Below are 22,011 nucleotides of genomic sequence, written 5' to 3' on the forward strand. Positions count from 1 at the left end.
GAGGAAGAGAAGTTGATGCAGAATAATCTTTTAACTTTCCTTTCCAATCCAAAACAATTAGATATTTGATTACTGTCCATGTGAAACATGGCAGCCCATTTATAAAAGCATTTTTATGCTCTCAAAATTTCAAATATGCCCCCCAGCCACATACATGTTTGTTTAACCCCAAGCTATTAAATTGTTGAGGAACAGAGGGAAGGAGACAATAATATTCCTGCTGTATGGCTTTGGCCTATAAAGGAAAAGCCCAGTGACAGATGGAAATCAAATAATGAAATATATCCATACTCACTCCCACTCCTTCCGCTTTGCCTGTGGCGTGTTGTGGATTTTGTGGGCCTGATGGGCCATGATGACATCACGTTGATCAACAATGCCTCCACGTCGCTTGTATGAAAGAGGTTCCTGACCCATATAGTGGTACCAGCCACTAAAGAAAGGATATTCAGGACTTGTAGGTCCACGTCCATAGTGTACCACTTCATAGTAACTGGGAGGGGACAGCAGAGATGAACGGATCACAGCACGCCCCGCCATCCATGGAACTTGAGCAGAAACCACAAAATCCTACCTGGCTGTCTGCCTTTATCTGTAAAGATAAAACACAATGGGAACTGATAGAATAAATTACACAGATCTATCTGAACACAGTGGCACAAATTTATGCGGCCTGTTTAGAATACTTCACCCAGAAAAACCACTTCAAGACTTCAGCTGTTTTAAAACTAAGGTAAAATACTACTCCGGCTCCACTTTTAGTGACAATCTGAGTACTTCCAAAAAGTTGTATTAGCAAAACGTGGAAATGGGTGGCTATTATCTTTTTGCAGGATGCTTTTTCAATTTCCCCATTCTTTCTTCCCAGTATACACCATTCTGAACCCATCTTAGCTTCCAAAATTGCTTTAAAATATCCATAATTTTTTAAGAACCAAAATGACCTGTTTCTACATTTCAGTAAATAATATAAAGACAGTTTTTTATGTCAGGGTAAATAATAATATTGTTTTTACTAAGCAAAACATTGCTTGCATCTCGAAATAGCTTGGCTTTTAGTATGTTAATTTTTGGATAGAAGATCAAATAAATCTTTAGGTGCTGGACACATCATATAGATGGGAAAGAAGGGAGAAATGAGGACAGAAGAAAAGGACTAAGGATAATCTGACTTTTGTCATCGGAGCTGATGATGAGGTGTTTTCATTCTTCTGCTTTATTCAAACCCCTGGAAATGTTTTGTACAATAATTAAAATTAAATACAATCTAGCAATAGTACTTGGACACATGTGCTTCATAGTGCTTGAATTCTTTAAGGTTTCCTGTATAGTAACTGCATAAACCCAACAATGGATCCTAAACTTAAAGTTTAAGTGCATTTGCACACCTTTATTGGGTACAATGCCTGCAACACAACTCTCCAAATAGATATTGCCACCAGAGGATACTATCTTTATCAATAAGTAATAAAATACCCAGTAGTAGAAAGAAAGAGAAGAAAATCAACTTTTTAGAAGAAAAATCAACTTAGTTTAGGATTATGGGTCTTCCCTAGTTAGTTCTAAATCACATATATTTTTCATTATTCATACAGGGTTTTTTTGAGGAAATCTCTACACTTATAAACTACAAATTGATTAAAATTCTGGCTTTGAAAGTTGGGAGCTGTCCATTTCACTATTATACTTTATTCAGTTGAGAAAAATAATGTTACTAGAAACTAGTAGGACATAGTATCAGAACATTCTATTTATAAAACTCATGACTTTCACTTTCCTAATTCTTTCCTTAGTTTATTCTCTCATTCTGCCTGAATCCCATTATTTAAAGAGAAGTGAAACCTCTAAGTCAGCAAGTAAACACCTCATCTAAATGGCAGCACCTAGCTGACTCATTAAACATTAGCCACAACTAGATCTGGTTTGTATTTCTATAGACGATCCCATGAAACCAAGATTGGAAAGCACAATGGCAAATAATGTTTGTTACTAAAAAAACAACAACTCTCTACATGGATGTGCCTATGAAATTACCAGGGAGCCCCACCTGAATTCACTAATCTGAATATCTTCTTCATAGCCAAGTTAAAGTAGCATTCGCCAGTTCTTGAACCAAGAGAAAACTATACCTGTATAACATTTGCTATTCCTACAGCAAATCTTTAACCATGCATGATCTCAACAAATGGTGTGATCTCTATTTACAGTGTGCAGGGCGTGTTAAGGATCGGATTGATGGGTTCTTCTAGCTTTATTTCCCTCCTATCACACACATATCATTAGCTGGAGAAAAACATCCTCTTCATTTTCTTTAGCATGGGTTGTTCCTGAGCAGCAGGTGAGTTCTGACAGATGGCAAGATCAGAGGATTTAGCCATCTGTCAAAATTTGTTCTAGTGTTTCAAGTGAATATTCTGAGAGGGAGCTTGGCTATCATTTAATATCATCTGACAGGTAGACTGTATTTGGACAGGAATTTAGCACTATTCCAAAATAACACTATTCTGGAGTAATGTGAAACATGCATTCAAAAGTAGCTAATAGATATGGGTCTCAATCTCGCTATGTTTGCCATTGCTACCATCAGTTAGTTGCCATTCAGATGGATTATGTTATCCAAGCATGGATGAGGAGAAATTTTAATTTAAAGATCTTGACTCCCCCACTGTCTTAAGCAGAATGTCCTTAGAAGACTGAACTGGAGGAGAGGGGATACACCTATTTCTGGCTTTAAGTAGCCAATAAGTGATTACAAACGCACACCTAGAGGTTATATATCTGTAATAGCAACTGAATGGTTGATGATGTACATCAGACTTTTCACGTGGTAAAATTGCCATGGCTGCTTTATGATGAAACTATGGGAGGTTGAAGCATTCTGTTTGTGCATGTAAGTGTTCTTGACAGTAAGGATCTGACCAGGGCAGAATTGTGAAGTTTTATAACAAAAAGAAAATACAAGCATATAAATACATTGTAGGACTAGGCAAAGTCTAGCAATTAGCTAACAACGTATCAGGATGAGTGTCAAAGAGCATATGCTCTGCATGTGCCTTGAAAAGAAACCAGAAGAAAGTAACCCCAGAATAGAAATCTTTGAGACCATGTTTTTCAACTTTGGCAATTTTAAGATATATGGATTTCAACTGCCAGAATTCCATATCTTCTGCATCTTATTGTGATATGTAGTCAGTGGACCTTGAGATACTAAAGCATCATAACGACGGGATCCCCAATTATAACTTCAAAAAAGGCAACCACGATCTTATAGACAACGATCTCTCATCTCTAGATTGGCAACTTCTATTCACTGGATGCAATACTGTTGAAGACCATTACAACATATTTTTACTTGAAGTCAAAAGAGTCATCAAACTATATGGACCAATAACAACTCCCAAAACCAGAAAAAAACAAATTACCCATAACAATAAGGAAGCTTCAATCCAAAAAGAAATCACTTTGGTGGAAAAACAAATCTGGTCACGTTGCCAACTTCAAAAGCCGATACAAAAATTTAAGCCACCAGATAAAGACTGAATGCACCAATTATCACATTAAACAAGAGGAAAACCTTCTACACACCAATTCCATCCGCTCTTTCTACAATTTTGTAAACAACAAACTAAAAGACTCAAGGTCTATCCCACCCTTGAAAGGACCTAACGGTAAAGACTGCAACAATGACACCATTAAAGCTTTAACACATTCTTTGGCTCAGTATTTGTAAACAGCAATGAGTCATGCCCAGTATTTCCTAGTCGAACCATAGACAACTACAATGATCTAATACATATCAATTTTTTGATGATCTAATACATATGGATTTTACAGAAGACAATGTTGAAAAAGCACTACACAATCTAAAGCCATCTCTATCTATTGGACCGGATATGTGCCCACTTCTTTAAAAAGCTATCTACTGCCATAGCCAAACCTCTAAGCATAATCTTTGAAAAATCTTTCAGGACCAGCTCCTTGCCAAACCTATGGTCACAAGCCATGGTCATCTCTATCTTCAAAAAGGAAGACCCCAGCCTAGTTGAAAATTACAGACCAATCTCCTTATTCTGTGTCACCTGTAAAGTCATGGAATCAATTATTAACCAATCCATTATCCTCCACTTAGAGACAAACAACCTATTCTTTAATAAACAACTTGGTTTCAGAAAAAAACTATCCTGTAATCTGCAACTCTTACACTGCAAAAACATATGGACTACACAACTCAGGGCAAAGCAATAGACACAATCTACATAGACTTCTGTAAAGCCTTTGATTCAGTGATACATGACAAATTACTATTAAAACTAAAATATTATGGTATCTCTGGACACCTACATAAGTGGATAGAAGCATTCCTGTCAAACAAATGGTCAAAATTGGGAGCATCCTATCAAATTCTGTACCTATCAACAGTGGTGTCCCCCAAGGCAATGTTCTAGGGCCGACTCTCTTCATACTCTACAAAAATGATTCCACATAAATGTGATCATATTAAGAGGAACTGCATTCTCTTCGCTGATGATGTAAGGCTATTCAACACCACAGACACCCTGCTACCCTTCAAAAAGACCTTGACTATGTGTCAGAATGGTCAAACAAATGGTAACTTCAAATCTCAACAAATAAACAGAGTCCTACATATTGACAAAAAAGAATCAGAAAATAAAATACAAGCTGAATAGTCAAGACCTTGTTGATGACCCTAACTTTGTCAAGGACCTTGGAGTACTCATCTCTAATGATCTAAATATTAGAGCCCACTGTAACTACATAGCCAAAAAGGCATTGAGAGTTGTTAACCTAATCCTATGTAGCTTTTTCTCTGGTAATATCACACTACTAACTAGAGAATACAAAACATTTGCTAGACCTATACTTGAATACAGCTCATCAGTCTGGAACCCGCATTATGTATCTGATATTAATACAGTTGAGAAAGTCCAGAAATATTTCACAAGAAGAGTTCCCCATTCCTCTACTCATTGCAGAATACCTTATGCCACCAGACTTGAAATTCTAGACCTAGTTAACCTAGAACTACGCCGCCTTTGGTCTGATCTAAGTATAGTATATAAAATCATACATTGCAATGTCCTACCTGTCAATGAATACTTTAGCTTAAACCATAACAATACAAGAGCACACAATAGATACAAACTCAAGGTAAACCACACCAAACTTGATTGCAGGAAATACGACTTCAGCAACAGAGTGGTCAATGTTTGGAATACTCTACCTCAGGGGTCCCCAACCACCGGGCCGCGGACCGGTACCGGGCCGTGGAGCACTCTCTACCGGGCCGCAAATAATTTTTTTAAAAAATGGCGGCTTTCTTCACCTTCGGTGAATGCTGCTGGGATCGGGATCAAGGACACAAATGAAAGAAGGGGAGGGAGGAAGCAACCGAAGCCTGTCCTTCTCTCTGGGTCAGCTCTCTCAGTCGCTCTCTCGCTCCTCCACCAGCCCAGGAAGAAACTGCTTCAAAGAAGCGGGGCTTTTCCTGTCACCGCAGTGCCTCCGAGCGCCCGTTTCTCCCCACCCTCACCCCGTCCGCCCACCCGCCCGCGCACGCGCGGGGTTCAACCCAGTGCTCCGTTCTGCCTGCCTGCCTGCCTTCGTTAATGGTTGAATCGGAACAGCTTTGGCTGAGTAAAAGAGGCGAATAGTTATTATTCTCAGCCGAAGCTGCTCCCAAACAACCAGAAACTAAGGCAGGCAGGCAAGCAGAACGGGACACTGTGGATTGAAGCGCACGCGCGGGCGGGGTGGGGGGGTGAAACGGGCGCTCGGAATAGCTGCGGCGACAGGAAAAGCCCCCCCGCTTCTTTGAAGCAGTTTCTTCCTGGGCTGGTGAAGCAGCGAGAGAGCGAAGCCTCCTTCTCTTCTCCCCTCCCCCGGTCCTTGCAAAAATTTTCTGCTTGAAACCGGTCCCTGGTACAAAAAAGGTTGGGGACCACTGCTCTACCTGACTCTGTGGTTTCTTCCCCAAACCCCAAAAACTTTAACCTTAGACTGTCTACCATTGATCTCACCCCTTTCCTAAGAGGTCTGTAGGGGGCATGCATAAGCGCACCAACGTGTCTACTGTCCCTGTCTTCTTGTTTCTTTTTATTTTTCTTATATGTATCCATTTCAGGTATTCATAACTATGTTTATACTTATACCTGTTATCTTATAATCACTTGACACAAGAAAGAAAGAAAGAAAGAAAGATGACTGGGCGTATAAGACGAGCCCCCAACATTTCCACTCAAAATATAGAGTTTGTTATATACTCGCCGTATAAGACGACCCCCACTTGGAGGCATGTTTTTCAGGGCAAAAAAGTTATACGCTGGCAAATACGGTGTAAGTTGTAACACTTGGGGTATTCTGGATATAATTCTTGATTGACACCCCCGCCCCTTTCCCCCAAACTTACAAAGCCACCAAAATGCTTTAGAGAGGCAGCTTCGCCTTTCTCAGGCTGGCACTCAATTCCTCTCCCTTTCTTTGTGACACCGTTGAGCGATCTGCTTTTTTCAGGGGAAAATAAATAAATAAAAATAAAACTGGACGAAAAACAGTCGAGTTGTTTCTTAATATCTTTCCACCTCCCCAACCAATTTGTCTCCAAGGGTGCACCACACTGATTGCGACATTAATTATTTCAGAGAGAGAGGGTGGGTGGGGAGAAATCTTGCTTCCTACTGTGGCTTTTTCCTGCGCATCGTTTTTTCCCTTGGCTTTGTGGTTGTTACTTCTTACAGGGAGGGATAATGAAATACCCACGCTGGGAGAAAGCGGAAAGGATGTCTATTTTCCTGCTCACTAACTTTCCAGAAAGCGTCGAGTTCCTACCCGAGACTTGCCAAAAGTCCAGTTCATTCATTTGCTACCTTTCTCCAATGAGATCCAGATCTGTTTCCACAACGCGCTTAGGATCTTATCTTATTATCTTATTATTATCTTATTAGCCTTGCTCGGTCCGTCCAAGAGAGAAGAAGGCAGACGGCTTTGCGCTCAGGGAGAAAGGAAAGAGCCTCTCGCTCACGCTGCACACTGCCCCCTCCACCCCAGCAACGCTTAGGAAAAGAGTTACACAAGCATCCTTTCCAGAAGTGAATCGGGGGAGGATTCGAGCAAAGGCTGAAACCGGGAAGAGAAAAATTCCCAAAGAAAATCGCAGACGAGCATCCCATTCCTGGGAGAAAACAAAAAACACGAACTCTTCCCGAAGCATAAAAGCAAGGATGGCGCTTCTCAGCTTTGAGCTGCGTCGCTGCTCCCCACCCCCTCCACTCGTCCCCACGTGCGGCGAAGTTTCTGCCACTGGGGGTGGGTGGAGGGGATGGAAGGAGGTGAGGGATGGGGGCAAAGCCTGGAGCCTGCCTGTCCGGCCGCACGAGCGGAGTGGGTGGGTGGGTGGGTGGGGAGGAGGAGGAAGAGAGACTCGGCTGGGCTTGAAGGGGCTTCGCAAGTTGCGGAGCTCCGCCCCGTCGCTCTTGCACCGAGTGACAACAACGTATTGCCGGCGTATAAGACGACCTTTGTTATATACTCGCCGTATAAGACGACCCCCACTTGGAGGCATGTTTTTCAGGGCAAAAAGTCGTCTTATACGCCGCAAATACAGTATATCTCCAACAGTACTACTTTAGTGCAAAAATTATTAAGAATTAATTTAAGCAATCTTGGGTGTAGATTCAAGATGAGATGAAGATAAGATCACAAAGGCTGACAAACAGAAGTCATCCAGATCAGAGGTGGTATTCAGCAGGTTCTGACCAGTTCTGGAGAACCGGCAAATACCATATCTGACTGGAGATTTTACAGTATTCTTCCCCTGCCATGCCCACCAAACCATGCCCACAGAATCTGTGGTAAAAAAAATTGAATTCCCACCACTGATACAGAAACTGTAAATCTATGCCATGGTTAGGTAGAATTGAGGAAAGTTCTCATCACTGCCAATTGTCTAGCATTTATCTCAAACTTAATGTGTTTTTAAGACTGGAACCATCTGAATACTAATAAATGTCCTCACTATCATGTGAAGATCAAAATTCACATTCTAGAGAAATATATCCCCAACTCACAATCCTATAACTGTTATTATTACTGCCTTAATACTACTACTATACTAAATTGTTCTACTACTACTAAACATTTACAAAATGATTCCAAATGATATGTCAAAACAAACCAGTATCCATACTCCTACTACTATTATTACAGCTGTTACAGTTGTCAAGGACATTGACTATTTGATGTCCATTCAAGTAGGCAGTTTCATATAGCATTATTCTTGTCTCTTTGCTAATATAGGTAGCCCTTGTTTAGCAATCATAATTGGGATCAGGCAGAAAAATGAAGCAATTTATCAGGTGGCTGCCATTTTATTTCAACCACAAACAAGCAGGACAAAACAGTTGCTGCATTTGGATCACTGCCATGTGGCACGGGGACACTTGGCCTGCCTTTCTTCCACAATATGAGATGGCTAGAGCTTCACAAGGTAAACAGTGGTGGGATTCAAAAATATTTTTTTACTACTGGTTCTGTGGGCATGGCTTGGTGGGCGTGGCAGGGGGAAGGATACTGTAAAAAACCAGTCAGAGGTGGAATTTGCTGGTTCTCTGAACTACTCAAAATTTCCACTACCAGTTCTCCAGAACACACCTCAAGGATTATCTGTACTTAGCTTTGTATCCAGCAAATCTTCTCTGGTTTCAGCATAAATGTCTTGAAGTCTCCCCATTTTGCCAATACTTTACATACTTTTCTTTCTCCCACCAACACTATGGGAAACAAGGTTTTTGCAAAACCCAAAAGTAAAGAAGAATTCTTAGATTATTATCACTCTTCTCAAAATGCACTCCAGGATTCACTCAAATGCAGAAATGCATGACAGAAAGCACCAAAGCATGGCTGACTTGTCACATGCTGGTTCATCACTGGCAATCTCCTGATCATGTAATTAAACCTTATTTGAACATAACAATTCAGGGCTTGTTTTGTGGCCCTAAAATTGTTAGGTATGTGAACAGTCCAGAGTTTGTACTAAAAGCAGTGAATTTTCATCAATTGAAGTTATCCCTATAGAGATTTATTGTCTACAGTGAAATTATCTCCTACCAATTCAGGAGAAATTCAGTCTACTCATAGGTAAAAAATACAAACTTGATAGTCTTACTATCTGTTATTTTCAGTATCAGAATAAAATGCCTTTTAGAATCAGTTGACAAGAAACATGCAGGGAAGATTATTTTGTTTTGGGAAAGCTGTGGACATTTTGCTGGCTTTTCAAAAGACCATAATGCTCAACTTTGCCTTGAACCAGTAGGTCTCTTATGTTTTAATTTTATTTAAATTAATTTAAAGTAATTAATTTAAATTCATTTACCTTTACCTTTTAACATTAATGTTAAAGAAAATTGCTTTGGAAATATATGTTTTAAGTTAAAATCAACATATTTAACTATTATGGGACTTCCGGTTTGGGTCTCTTCAGCGACAGACCGAAATCCACGATCGTGCGCGGTTTCGATCTGTGCTCGCCGCTTTGGATTTGGGGCTGAAGCCACCCCCGTAGAGGTGGTGAAGAGGCGGGAGATTGCTAGCCAAGTGGAGGGGAGCCTCATCTCTCTTCCTTGGCTGGTCTGAACTCCCTTTCCTGAAGGCGGTTGCAGCAGTGGTCAGAAATGGCCACCTCAAAGAAGAACCCGACTGGATAAGATTGTGCAGGAGGAAGACAAAGAGGAAAGCAGGACAAACTGGGCTAAACAACATAGAACATCTAAGCAAGGTACCCTGATTCTAAAAGTACCTAGAGGGATACTTCTGAAAGATCTTTAAGCGGCGAAGGAGAGAGAAAAGGAGGTTAAAACCCTTTTTAAACCTTTATATTGACAATTACAAATGGTATGGAAAGAAATTTATATTAATCTATTTTGACACTAATAGGCAACCTTAAGCTGAAATCTAAGTGTCAAAAGAAGAATAAAGGTTTTTTCTTGGTCATTTTAAAGCCCTAAAAAGGAGAACAGTGGAGGCAAAAGGGTGGGACTTGGAATAATGGAAAAATGGAGTGCCACTTGGAAAAATAAAGAGGATTAACAGTGAAACTTTGAAAAGACTCCCGAAAATGCATTGTAACTGAAATCTTATTAAAAGATGCAGTAACCCATGGAAAGGAAAAGTAAAGGAAAGAAACAAGAAGGAACAGTCTGGGATCATTTGGTGATTTTAAAAAAAAGTTTTTGGCATTGGTTTTTTCTTTTTCAGTTTTTACTTAAAGTCAATCGGGTGGTTGTTCAAAAGTGTTTAAATGCGTCACTCCTGAAGGAATTGAAGATGAGTCTTAAAAAAACAGAAAGAAGATGCAGAAAGGGGGGAAGATCCTTTGGCTTCATATTTGAATTTTTTGAAATGGGGATCCTGAGCTATGAAAAGCAAAAGGAAAAGCTTCAAGAGCAAGAAGAAGGGCGGGAGAAAGAAGAAGCCATTTTCAATGATCAAATAATGCAAAGTGTGGTAATAAGGGGAAAAAGGGGGAAAGGAGTTAAAAGTTTGCGATCAAAGGGAACAGCCAAAAGGAAAAATAGTCTGAAAAAGAAGTATAACAGCAAGGAGAAGCAGAAAAGAAAACTACAGAAGGGAAAATTAGAGAGAGAAGGGTATAAAAAAAGGGATGAGAAAAAGGGGGGAAAGATAGAAAGGGAAAGAACTTATGAGGGACAAACAGGAAATAAAGAAAAAGGGGAAACGTACTAGGATTAAAGGTATTTGCTAAGCTTGAAAACACAGAGACAATGGTTAAATTAAGTTAAAAGTGAGGATTCTGCAAAGGTACAAAAGATAGTGTTGTGACAGTAGAATACTGTAATGAGTTAGAACTGAAATAAGCAAATAATCTATGAGATAAAACTGTATTGTTATGTAATGGTATGTTTATTTATAATTAATGCAATAATAAAAAAGAGAGGAAAACATTGCAATTGTTTCTAAAGATTGATAAAATATTGAAAAGAAAAGTGAAAGATTTATAAGGAAATTTATACCAGTTATTAGAATGAATTTGAATAATTATTTTGCTTATTAATAGTAAACAATTTATAAGATAAAACTGTATGACTATCCAATGGTATGCTTATTAACAGTTAAGTAATAATGAAGAAGGGAAGGAAACATTTCAATTGTTCTCAAAGATGGATAGATATTGAAAAGAAATGTGAAAGATTTACAAGGTTCATACCAGGACTAAAATACCCGAACAAATAAACATTAATAAACAAAATAGTTATTCAACTATTGGGAGTCTTGGTTTGTGTTTATTGGTCTTGGAGTTTGCTGTGTTCTGCTTGATTGGTGTTTCTAATGTCTTCTGTCTGTTTTTTGGCTCTTTTTGTATCTTGATTGACTTCCACAACAGCAAAATCACCGCCTTGATCCACAAAAACACACTGAGACATAATAGAGACCCAGAAGATGAACAGACCTATGGAACAGCTGTCCTGTCCTACATAAATTAGTAAGATACTACACAGACATCACATCAAGACTGCCTTCAAAACAGACAGAAAAATAGCAGCCATCCTTAGAAACCCCAAAGACCTGGAAAACCAAGGCATATATGAAGTCCCCTGTGCATCATGCCCGGCCACATACATTGGACAGACCAATAGAAGAATAAGTACCCGCCTGGATGAACACAAAAATGCAGTCAAAAAGCTGGAACACACTTCCTCACTAGTCCAACACATGGAAGCCACAGGTCATAGCATCAACTTCAATGGAACCAAAACCCTAGCCACTATAGAAAACCCCAGCCACAGAATCATCAGAGAAGCCATAGAGATTGAAAAAAGACCAGAAAGCATGAATAGAAGAGATGATTCCACCAGACTGTCAATCATTTGGAAGCCTGCACTCACAAACAAAAAAATCTCCACACCACTAGCCAGACAAGCACCTGGGCACAAACAGATCCCCCCTGATACATCCAGCTCAAACACACCCCAACCAGGCACCCAGATGAAACCTAGCTTCCTAACTAATGATAGCCGTCCGTTTACCCAGAGCCAAGCTGCAATAAAGGCCTCCAACAAAGTAACACAATGTTGCCAGCCAATCAAGATACAAAAAGAGCCAAAAAACAGACAGAAGATATTAGAAACACCAATCAAGCAGAACACAGCAAACTCCAAGACCAATAAACACAGACCAAGACTCTCAACCAATCAGGATGAAGAAAAAACCATTCTGGCACAGTAATAGGCTGCCCCAAATTTAAATCTGAAATCACTGTAAAAGTCTGACTCACAGATGAATACTATACAAAAGCCTGATGATGGCAGATGAGATTCTGCTGAAACATTGCTACAACTTTAAAAGCACCACTACTATGACGTGGGAAAATACCCGAACAAAGCTGAATGCCATAATTGTGTCTTTATGGAAATGTGATAACCCGGAACCATGCTGTGCTCAAATAAGATGTTTTATTTGTTTTGTTAAAACTCAATAAAACTTTATTTAAAAAAAAACATATTTAACTATTATGAACAATAATTTAACTTAACCTAGTTAAATAAAAACTTAACTATCCTGATGTTAACCAACTTCAATTTGGTAGTTTTGTAGCCTTTATTTTATTTTATTTTATTTTGTGACTGTGTTTATTTTGTATCCCACCCTGGGTCATCACAGCTTTTTTTTTTGCTTTTTTTAATTTTTTTTTAAAAAATTATTCTAGAAAAAAACATTTATTTGACATACATTTAAAACAGACAAATCAATAGATAGATAGATAGATAGATAGATAGATAGATAGATAGATAGATAGATAGATAGATAGATAGATAGATAGATATGGTATTAAGCTTTGTTTGGGTATTTTCCCACGTCATTATAGTTGTCAGACGAACACAATAAAGAAGCCTGATGATGGCAGATGAGATTCTGCCAAAACGTTGCTACAACTTTAAAAGCACAACAATAGTGACGTGGGAAAATACCCAAACAAAGCTGAATACCATACATGTAAGTACCCACGAAAACTTAAGAATATATGTATGTATGTATGTATGGTATTCAGCTTTGTTCGGTATTTTCCCACGTCATTATACTTGTGCTTTTAAAGTTGTAGCAATGTTTCGGCAGAATCTCATCTGCCATAATCAGGCCTCTGTATTGTGTCTGCCTGTGAGTCAGACTTTCACAGCCGTTTATATACATATATACATTTTACAGCTTATATACATATATACATTTTACAGCATATATTGAGCAATGGTTAAATTTTTTTTTTTTTTCTTTATCATTGACGTGATCTGTCTTATTACAATAACTCCTTCGTTCTTTTAATGTTTTAATTTCTCTATATAGTTTATGATTAAATGCATGTCTTCTTTCATTTCCATAACTTAACCAAATATCAAATATTACCTTTTCTTTAACCACTCATACCAAATGTTCCATATTTCACAATAGTCAAAGTCTTGTTTATTTTTTAACAATTTGGTTAGGCTATCCATCTCAGCACATTTTTTTAATTACCATATCCTCTGAAGGAATGGAAGATAGTTTCAGTTTTATGGGTAGGTTATTCTGGCCGCAGTTATGATGTGCAAAATTAAATATTGATTTTTTTTCTCCATGTTTAAATCTATCATACTTAGCAGAAAAGTTTCGGGTTCAAGTTTTAAATTTTGTTTTGTTATATTTAAAATCCAATTTCTAATATTTCTCCAAAACTTCTGAGCACATAGGCAAGTCCACCACATGTGAAAATATGTTCCTTGTGCATAGTTACATTTCCAACAGTTGGGTGGTAGATTGGGGAACATCTTAGCCAGTCTCGCAGGAGGTAGGTGCCAGCGATGAACCATTTTATATGTTTTCTTTATACGAGACTGACATGGTTAATTTGTAATTTGTTTGCCAGATGTGTTCCCACTTATCTAATTCAATACTATATATAACCCACATTTTTAGCCCAAATTATTATAGATTCTGTGATTGTTTCTTCTTTTAATTTGTAGTCCAAAAGATATTTATATATTTTACTAATTGTTTTCTTTTCCTCTCCTAGCCATATTTTATCTCATTCTTGTGGGGTCATACTAAAGCCAAATTGTTCTCTATCTTTTTTATAATGGGTTTGTATTTGTGCAAAGGGCCACCACGCTATCTCCTTTCCTTGAATTTGTATTTGGTTCCTATTTTTAAGCTCTCCAGTATCATATAATAAATCTTTATACCTGACAATATTTTCATTTGGATGTGTGACTGCTTCCAATGTAGATAGCCACAGTGGAACCTTTGGGTAGTGGTTTTTTAAAATCTTTCTCCAGATATTGAACAACACATTTCTTACATGGTGCCTTTGGAAATATGAATGTTGTTTAGATTTTCCATCCCACATGAAGGCGTGCCAGCCAAGTTGGAGATCAAAACCTTCTAATATTAATAACCTACTATTTTCTAATTTAACCCAATCCTTAAACCAGTTTACTATAGCAGCATCATAATATAATTCAAAATCTGGACGGCCAAATCCTCCTTTTTTCTTGGCATCCTGTAATAATTTATATTTCACTCTGGGTTTTTTCCTCTGCCATATAAATTTAGATATACATTTGTTTAATTCTACAAAAAAATTCTTTTCCAACTTGACTGGCCCTGTCTGAAACAAGAACAACAGTTTTGGCAAAATATTCATTTTTACTATTGAAATATGTCCCAATAGCGATAATTGCAATTTGGCCCAATTATCTAAATCTTTAACTATTTGCATTATTAACTTGTCATAGTTATCTTTTTTAATCGACGAACATCTAGCTGTCAACCAGATCCCTAGGTATTTTACTTTATTTACCACTTGCATACCTAATTTATTTGCTAGTTCTTCCTTCTGCTCCTTTGTACAGTTTTTTGTAAACACTTTTGTTTTTTCTTTGTTAATTTTTAACCCTGCCACCTTTCCGTATTCTTCTATTTCTCTTAGTAGTATAGGGCTCACTTCTAAGGGTTCTTCTAATATAAATGGCATATATCATCGGCGAATTCCTGGAGTTTATATTCCTCTTTTTTAATTTGTAGTCCTCTAATCTCTTTGTTTTTGCCTAATTTGTACTAAGAGAGTCTTTTTTGCCAATATATACAATAGAGGAGCTAGGGGGCAGCCTTGCCTTACTCCCTTATTTATCTTTATGGTATCTGTATTTTCCCCATTTATTAATATTTTTGCGGTTTGCATGTTATAAATTGTCTTAATAAATCCTATAAAATTTTCACCAAATTTCATGCCTATCAGTTGTCAAATGCCTTCTGGGCATCTAAAAATATCAATGCCATTGTCTTGGTTGAGTATACTTCATAATATTCTAATATAGCCATAATGGTTCTTGTATTTGTTTTTATTTGCCTATGGGGGAGGAAGCCATTCTGATCAGTGTGGATAATTCTACTTAATACTCTCTTTAATCTTTTCGCCAATATTATAGCCATTATTTTGTAATCTACATTTAAAAGTGATATTGGTCAATAGTTTTGAATTTTTGGGGGGTCTGATTGTTCTTTATAAATAAAGGTAATATATGCTTCCAACCATGATTTAGGCATGTTAGCATTCTCCAGGGCTTCATTGTACAAGTCCACCAATATCTCTATTATTTCTTGGAATTTTTTATAGAATTCCGAAGGAATTCCATCTGGGCCAGGGATCTTATTTGCTTTTTGTGTTCCAATTGCCTTCCTAATTTCTTCTATAGATATTTTATTATTCAAATTTTGTTTCTCTTCATCAGTAATTTCAGGCAAGTTCTTTTCATTCAAATATTTATCAATAGATTCTTCTGGTATTTCTTCCTGTTTATACAATTTCATAAAAAACTCCTTAGCAATTTCTTTCTTTTCTTGGGTCTGCGTGCATAATTTCCCTTCCTGATCTTGGAGAGCTACGATCGTTGTCTTTTCTTGTTCTTTTTTAATTTTATGGGCTAACCACCTCCCGGCTTATTTGCATTTTCAAAATAATTTTGTTTTGCTAATTTAATTTTTCGGGCCAAATCTTCCTGTACATTTAGATTTATCTTATGTTTTACCAGATCTATTTCTTTCTTAATGTTTGAATTGTTTGGGTCCTTTTGTCTACTTGTTTCCAAATCTTTCAGTTTCTCCCTCCATATGTTTTGTTGCTGTCTTTTTTCTTTATTCTTTTTAATACTGTAAGCAATAGTTAGACCTCTCACATAGGCTTTGGCCATATCCCAAAGATTCTGTAGAGAGGTATGTTCTCTTTTGTTTATTTCAAAAAATACGTTCAAATATTTCTTTATCATTTCAATATATTCTTTATCTCTTAATATGGTATTGTTAAATGTCCATCTTCCAATTTTTCTCTTTCCTTTCCATTTAATTTGAATGGGATTATGGTCAGACCATAGATTTGGCAAAATCTCAATCCTTTCAATATTCTCCATTAACCCAGGGTCCATCCATATCTAATCTATTCTGGACCAAGAGTGGTCAGGGTTCAAAAAAAAGGTATATTGTTCTTTATTTGGATTTAATTCTCTCCACGCATCTTTCAAGTTAAGTTCTCTTACCATATTATTAAAAGACGAAGGGAGTATTCTCCTTTCCCTTTTTTTTTTTTTTTTTTGTGGAAGTTCTATAATCTTTATCTTTGTCTGGGACTGCATTATAGTCCCCTACAATGCATACATTAGCATACTCAAATTCTATTATCTTATGGTGAAGCCCATTATAAAAGTCTTTTTGGTTTGTATTCGGGGCATATATTGTGATTAATAACATCTTTTTCTGATTTACATTTATTTCTATAAAGAGCATTCTCCCTTCTTGATCTTTGTATATTTGTTAATGTTGCAACCAATCCTTTACATATACTACAATACCCCATTTTTGTTTGCAAGTGCCGAGTACATTTTACCCAAATTTATATTCTTTAAGAGGTATGCTTGATTGTCTGGAATATGCACTTCTTGGGTACAAGTTATGTCAGAATTTTGTTTTTTGAGTTTCTCAAATATCTGTTTTCTTTTTGATGATGAATTTAAACCATTGATATTGACTGAAAATAAAGTGATTTCTCTATCAGTGTCACTGACTGTGTGAGGCATTTCTCATTTCATTCCTTGTTCTAGGCTCTCTTTTTCTTAGTCTGTTGCCTTCCCCTTCTTCTCTAAGATTTTGGGGTTCAGAGTGTGAATCAGATTCTTTTTCTCCGGAGAGTTGTTCCTCTTGGCTTCTTGTATTTAGGTCGTCTCTACTTTCTTGTTCTTCCTTGGGTCCTAGGTTTCGTTCACAAAATTCCTGTGCTTTTTCAATTGTATCAATTTTGTATTTTTTGTCCTGCCACGAACTAAAAGCACCTCTGGGGTGAGCCACCTAAATGGGATACCATTTCTAATAAGTTGAGTTGATAAAAATTGGTAGCCCCTTCTCTGCTCTCTGACTCTCCTGGATATTTGTTTCAGTGTAACCACTTCATGATCTTTGTATACAAGTGGTTCATCTCTGGTCTTACTATAGAGCAGGTCTTGAGTTGTCTTCCTCGTGAATATGAACCTCTCGGGGTAGTCTATGTCTCTTCGCATAGTGTGTATATACTCTGTAGACCTCGTCTACATCATTTTCAATTTCCAGTTTGGGTTTCTGTAAAGCCGCTGCTATCAGATTCTTCGTAATTGCACGTAAATCTTCCTTTTTGTCTTCTACCACATTTTGGAACCTAAAATGAAATGATGCCTTCTCTAATTCCATGCGTACCATCGAATCCCAGAGTTCGCAGTAGAGCACTTTCCAATTTTGTTCTGAATCCTCTAATTTCTTCTCTACCATCTCTGTTCTTGCCCCTACTAAATTTAATCTCTGTTCATTTTTTATCACTTCTTCCTGCATCTTTCCAATCTTACTATTCAAATTTTGTATTTCGTTTTTCACTTGTCCTATTTCAGTTCTCATCTCTGTTTTCATGTCTTCATGGTTCCTCGCTATCAATTTGTGGGTTTTTGCCATCATTTCCTGCATCATAGTGAGCATTGCCTGTACTGTCTGCAGCCTTTGAGCTGAACTAATTTTTTCTGCCAATAGCATTGCATCTATAGATCTCTGACCCATAGGTGAAGACATCATTGTTGTAGTTTTCTTTCCTGATTTTACATTTGTAATTGATGTTGTCGCCATTTAACTATCTGTAGCAGCTCTTTCCAATCTACCATCAACTATCCCTAGTAGAGCACTATTTTCCTCTCCTTTTCAGTTCAATAGTAATATTAATACATATATTATTATATTATTAATTACCAAAATTCTATTATGGAAAATCACAATCAGCTCTTATTTCTATTTTTTCTTATTGAACTTATTCAACTATTACAATACTTAAGAGAATTCAATATTAATCAAATACAGATATATTTACTCACAAAATCAACAGTCTTATATGCTTAATTAATTTAAAGCAGCCAATTCATTAAAGTAATTAAATTCTTATATATAAATATCAATTAATCTATTTCTTTACAGTTCTTAATTATATGCTAACCTCAGAATAAAAATACCTCAATTTCTTACTATATGATTATTACTTAAAGGTCTGAGTTCTATATTTATACAACACACTTTCAATTGTCCAGTTATTCAAAAATTATTAACCAGTATTCTTAACTCAATATTCTAACACATATATATCTATTAAGATTATGTTTTACCAATATTATTTAGTTACATCTATGTTTGACCAGTTGAATGATGTCCATGGATGATGATCTTCTTCTTCTTCTTCTTTCTTCTTTCTTCTTTCTTCTTCTTCTTCTTCTTCTTCTTCTTCTTCTTCTTCTTCTTCTTCTTCTTCTTCTTCTTCTTCTTCTTCTTCTTTCTTAGTTTGAGTTCAAAATGTCCTCTTTAAATTTGCACAGTCACTTCCACCGTTTCATTTCTCCTTTCTGTTTTGGCTTCTTCTTCTTGCTCCTTTATTCTTTTTCTCCACACAGTCCTAGTTCCACTTATAAATCTTAGTTATCTTATTTCTTCCTTTTTTCTTTATCACAGTTATCAGACAAATATTGCAATTATAAAGCTTCTTTTCTCAATCCTTTCCTTAAATCTTTCAAAGTGTCAATTGTTCTCCTTTCAAGTTTTTACTCTCAGCTGTTCTTCCAGTCTCTCTGCCTCACTTGGACATGTCACTGTCACTTTCTCTTTCTTCCCACAGTTCTCAAACGTCAAACGCCAAAAAATATAGTTATACAACCCACTTTTCAACTCCCAAAGTAAAAGTAAATGCTGTTGTCTCACCCTTCAGTTCCTCCGTATTCAGCACTCCATTGATCAGCACAAATTACTGCTGTTTCTTTAGTTAGTACTCCTTCTGATATTTCTGCTGCTTCACTACACTGTTCAGTTTGGAGTTTCAATTTTCAATTTGCCTTTGTAGTATAAATCAGTATTCTGGAAATTTTCTTTAAGTTCACCTTTCCACTACTCAATTTGCTGTTCTCCACTCTTTGCTTCCTTCTTTCTTCTTTAAGCTGCTGGGCTGCCATGTCTATGGTTTCGATCTGTACGATCTTCCTCTTCTGCTGCTGGTTTTTGGGGGATTCTCTTGTAATCTCCAGGATCGCGGCACCTCCTCGAGATCTCCAGGTCTTCCCCTTTCATCTGTCTATCCCTCCAAGGTCCGACACGCTCCTGGAAGCCACCAAACAGAAAAAATCGGATCCTTTCAGAGCGGCAATCTGCTCCTCAGCTCCGCATCAATGCAGTGCCCAACTGGAAGTCCTCAGAGTTTCGTAGCCTTTAAATAGCACTGCTTACTTATCGTTGGAAAAGATAACCTTCATATTGACTTTCCCTGCAAATAAGACCCTGTCTAATATTTTTGGCCACCAAAAAAGGTACCAGGTCTTATTTTTGGGGGGTGTCATCCACTGACTAACGTCACTTGCACGCGTCACCCCCGGCCTCCTTTTTGCTGTCAGAGGTCTTCAGGAACTTCTTCTTCTGAGACTGGCAAGGCTTTCCTGAAGGCTTCTGCAGCCGATAACAGAGCTTTGGATCAATCCAGAGCTTTGTTATCAGCTACAGAGGCCTTCAGGAAAGCCTTGCCAGCCTTGCTGGCTGCAGAAGAAATGGGCCGGCAAGGCAGGTGTCGGGGCGTGCGAGACCTGCCTACAACTGTCCAAAGGTAAGGAGTAGGGCAGCTTCACCACGACCCCTATCCCCACCCTACCTTAAATTTTATCTGTCCACTCTGGAGTAGGTGGGATCTTAATTAGGGCTTATTTTGGGATTAGGGTTTATATTGGGCACACGTGTAAAAATCAAGCTAGGATTTACTTTCAGAGTAGGTCATATTTTCAGGGAAACAGGGTACTAGTTCTTTTAACAAATAATCAGCTAAGTTTAACAATATTTTACTGATGTGTTTTAAGGAAATTTTATGAATAAAAATGAATTCATATGTTTTTAATGTATCTAGAAAGCTTTTTGCCAAATATTAGAGGCACATTAACAAAAAAGTTTGAAGAAGCATGCAAAATGTTCCTTAATGCTGAGTGAACTGATTAACTGAGGTGAAATAAATAATGTTTATCAAACATTTGACATCTTTTTATTATGTTTTGTTTGAAAATAAATCCTTAAATAATCTCACTTGCACAAATGGACTTTTATCTGAATTATAATTCTTGTCTTCATTCTTTAGTTCAAATTCCAAACATTTTTCTCGTTTTATTGATGGTTTGAAATTAAATATTCTTATACTATTGTTATTATGATTCAACCTCAAATTGTTTTAAGAGTTTATTTGTGAACTATCTTGAAATGGCATTTTATTCTAAAGCAGTATAAAAAGAGTAAATTCAATTTATAAAATTTGTGTTTTCATAACTGTCTTATTTATCTGATTAACGTGTTTGTCTCTTCCATATCTTATCATTCATCTATTCAAAATGAAACCCTGACTATAAGGAAAGGCCTTAGCTCCCCAGAATCAGCTTAATCTTCTCTATTTGATTTGCAAACATGTTTATGTTTAAAGGAAGAATGAAAAAGTCATAAACAGCAACAGCAGAGAAATAACCAGAGGGAGGGGCAGGAAATAGATTTGAGATCATGAAAATAAGTAACTATGAATAACACCTAAGCAAACACTGTTATCTGGAGTTCCAGCTGTAGCATAAGGTATAAGTACTTGGCACCTACTCAAACAAACTCTCAACAGTTTGTATACCATATATATTTTAGCTTATAAAATGCTCTACTAATAGGGAGCAAAACAGCATTTAAACCATGGAGACAAGAAAGGAAATGAAGAGCTTGTGACAAAGGATTGCGCAGAAGAGTGAGTTAGATACAGCAATACAGAAAAGCTTTTGTTATTATTACTTTGCACAGAGCAATTAAGATGCATCTTTATAACATTAAGATAATATATAATGCTGGATAAAGCATTCTGAGTTATATAGAATTTAGCCAGAATTTATATGACTAATATTCCTAAAGAATAAAAAGGCAAAAATGTCCACAGAGCTTTTTTTCATTAACTCCTAAGTTATTATAGCTCAAAAGCATCTTTTGAGTACTATTTCTAATTTATGTATTTATAAACTGCCATTGCTATACATACCATTTAGAGCATCTCTAAACCACGCAAACATATAAGTTCTATGTTAATACTTCATTTCTTTTTCCAGTAAAGAAACTTTTTAAAAATAATTTCCATTAATTTTCTTTGAACTACAGAGAAACAAAAATATAATTCAATACAAGTTTTAAAAAATATAAAAATCTAAATAAAACAAAGAAAAAATAAATAGTTGAAATTTTTTCCCATTATAATACAGATATAATGAATACATCTATATTAAAATTATTACAACTCAAATTTAAAACAACAAATTAAACCTTGTTTTGGAACCAGTAGCAAAGAAATATTTTTATATCATTTTTTATTTCATTTTTTAGCATATTTGTTACATTATACTTATATAT

At 36.7% G+C, this 22,011-nt stretch overlaps 1 protein-coding gene across 1 annotated transcript in view; it reads right to left on the reverse strand.

The window, feature by feature from the left end:
- The window catches only part of CACNA1A (calcium voltage-gated channel subunit alpha1 A), a 361,279-nt gene that overhangs the window by 332,243 nt on the left and 7,025 nt on the right, over window positions 1-22,011 (reverse strand). Inside the window, exon 2 of the mRNA XM_087955556.1 lies at window positions 296-592. Within this exon, the coding sequence (XP_087811682.1) occupies window positions 296-540 (245 nt within the window). The 5' untranslated portion in view covers window positions 541-592. The remainder of the gene's footprint in view (window positions 1-295; window positions 593-22,011) is intronic.

This window comes from Notechis scutatus, chromosome 2 (assembly GCF_049901735.1).
Source record: "Notechis scutatus isolate UNSWTSFEM ecotype Mainland chromosome 2, rNotScu1.2, whole genome shotgun sequence".
Taxonomy (NCBI): Eukaryota; Metazoa; Chordata; class Lepidosauria; order Squamata; family Elapidae; genus Notechis; species Notechis scutatus.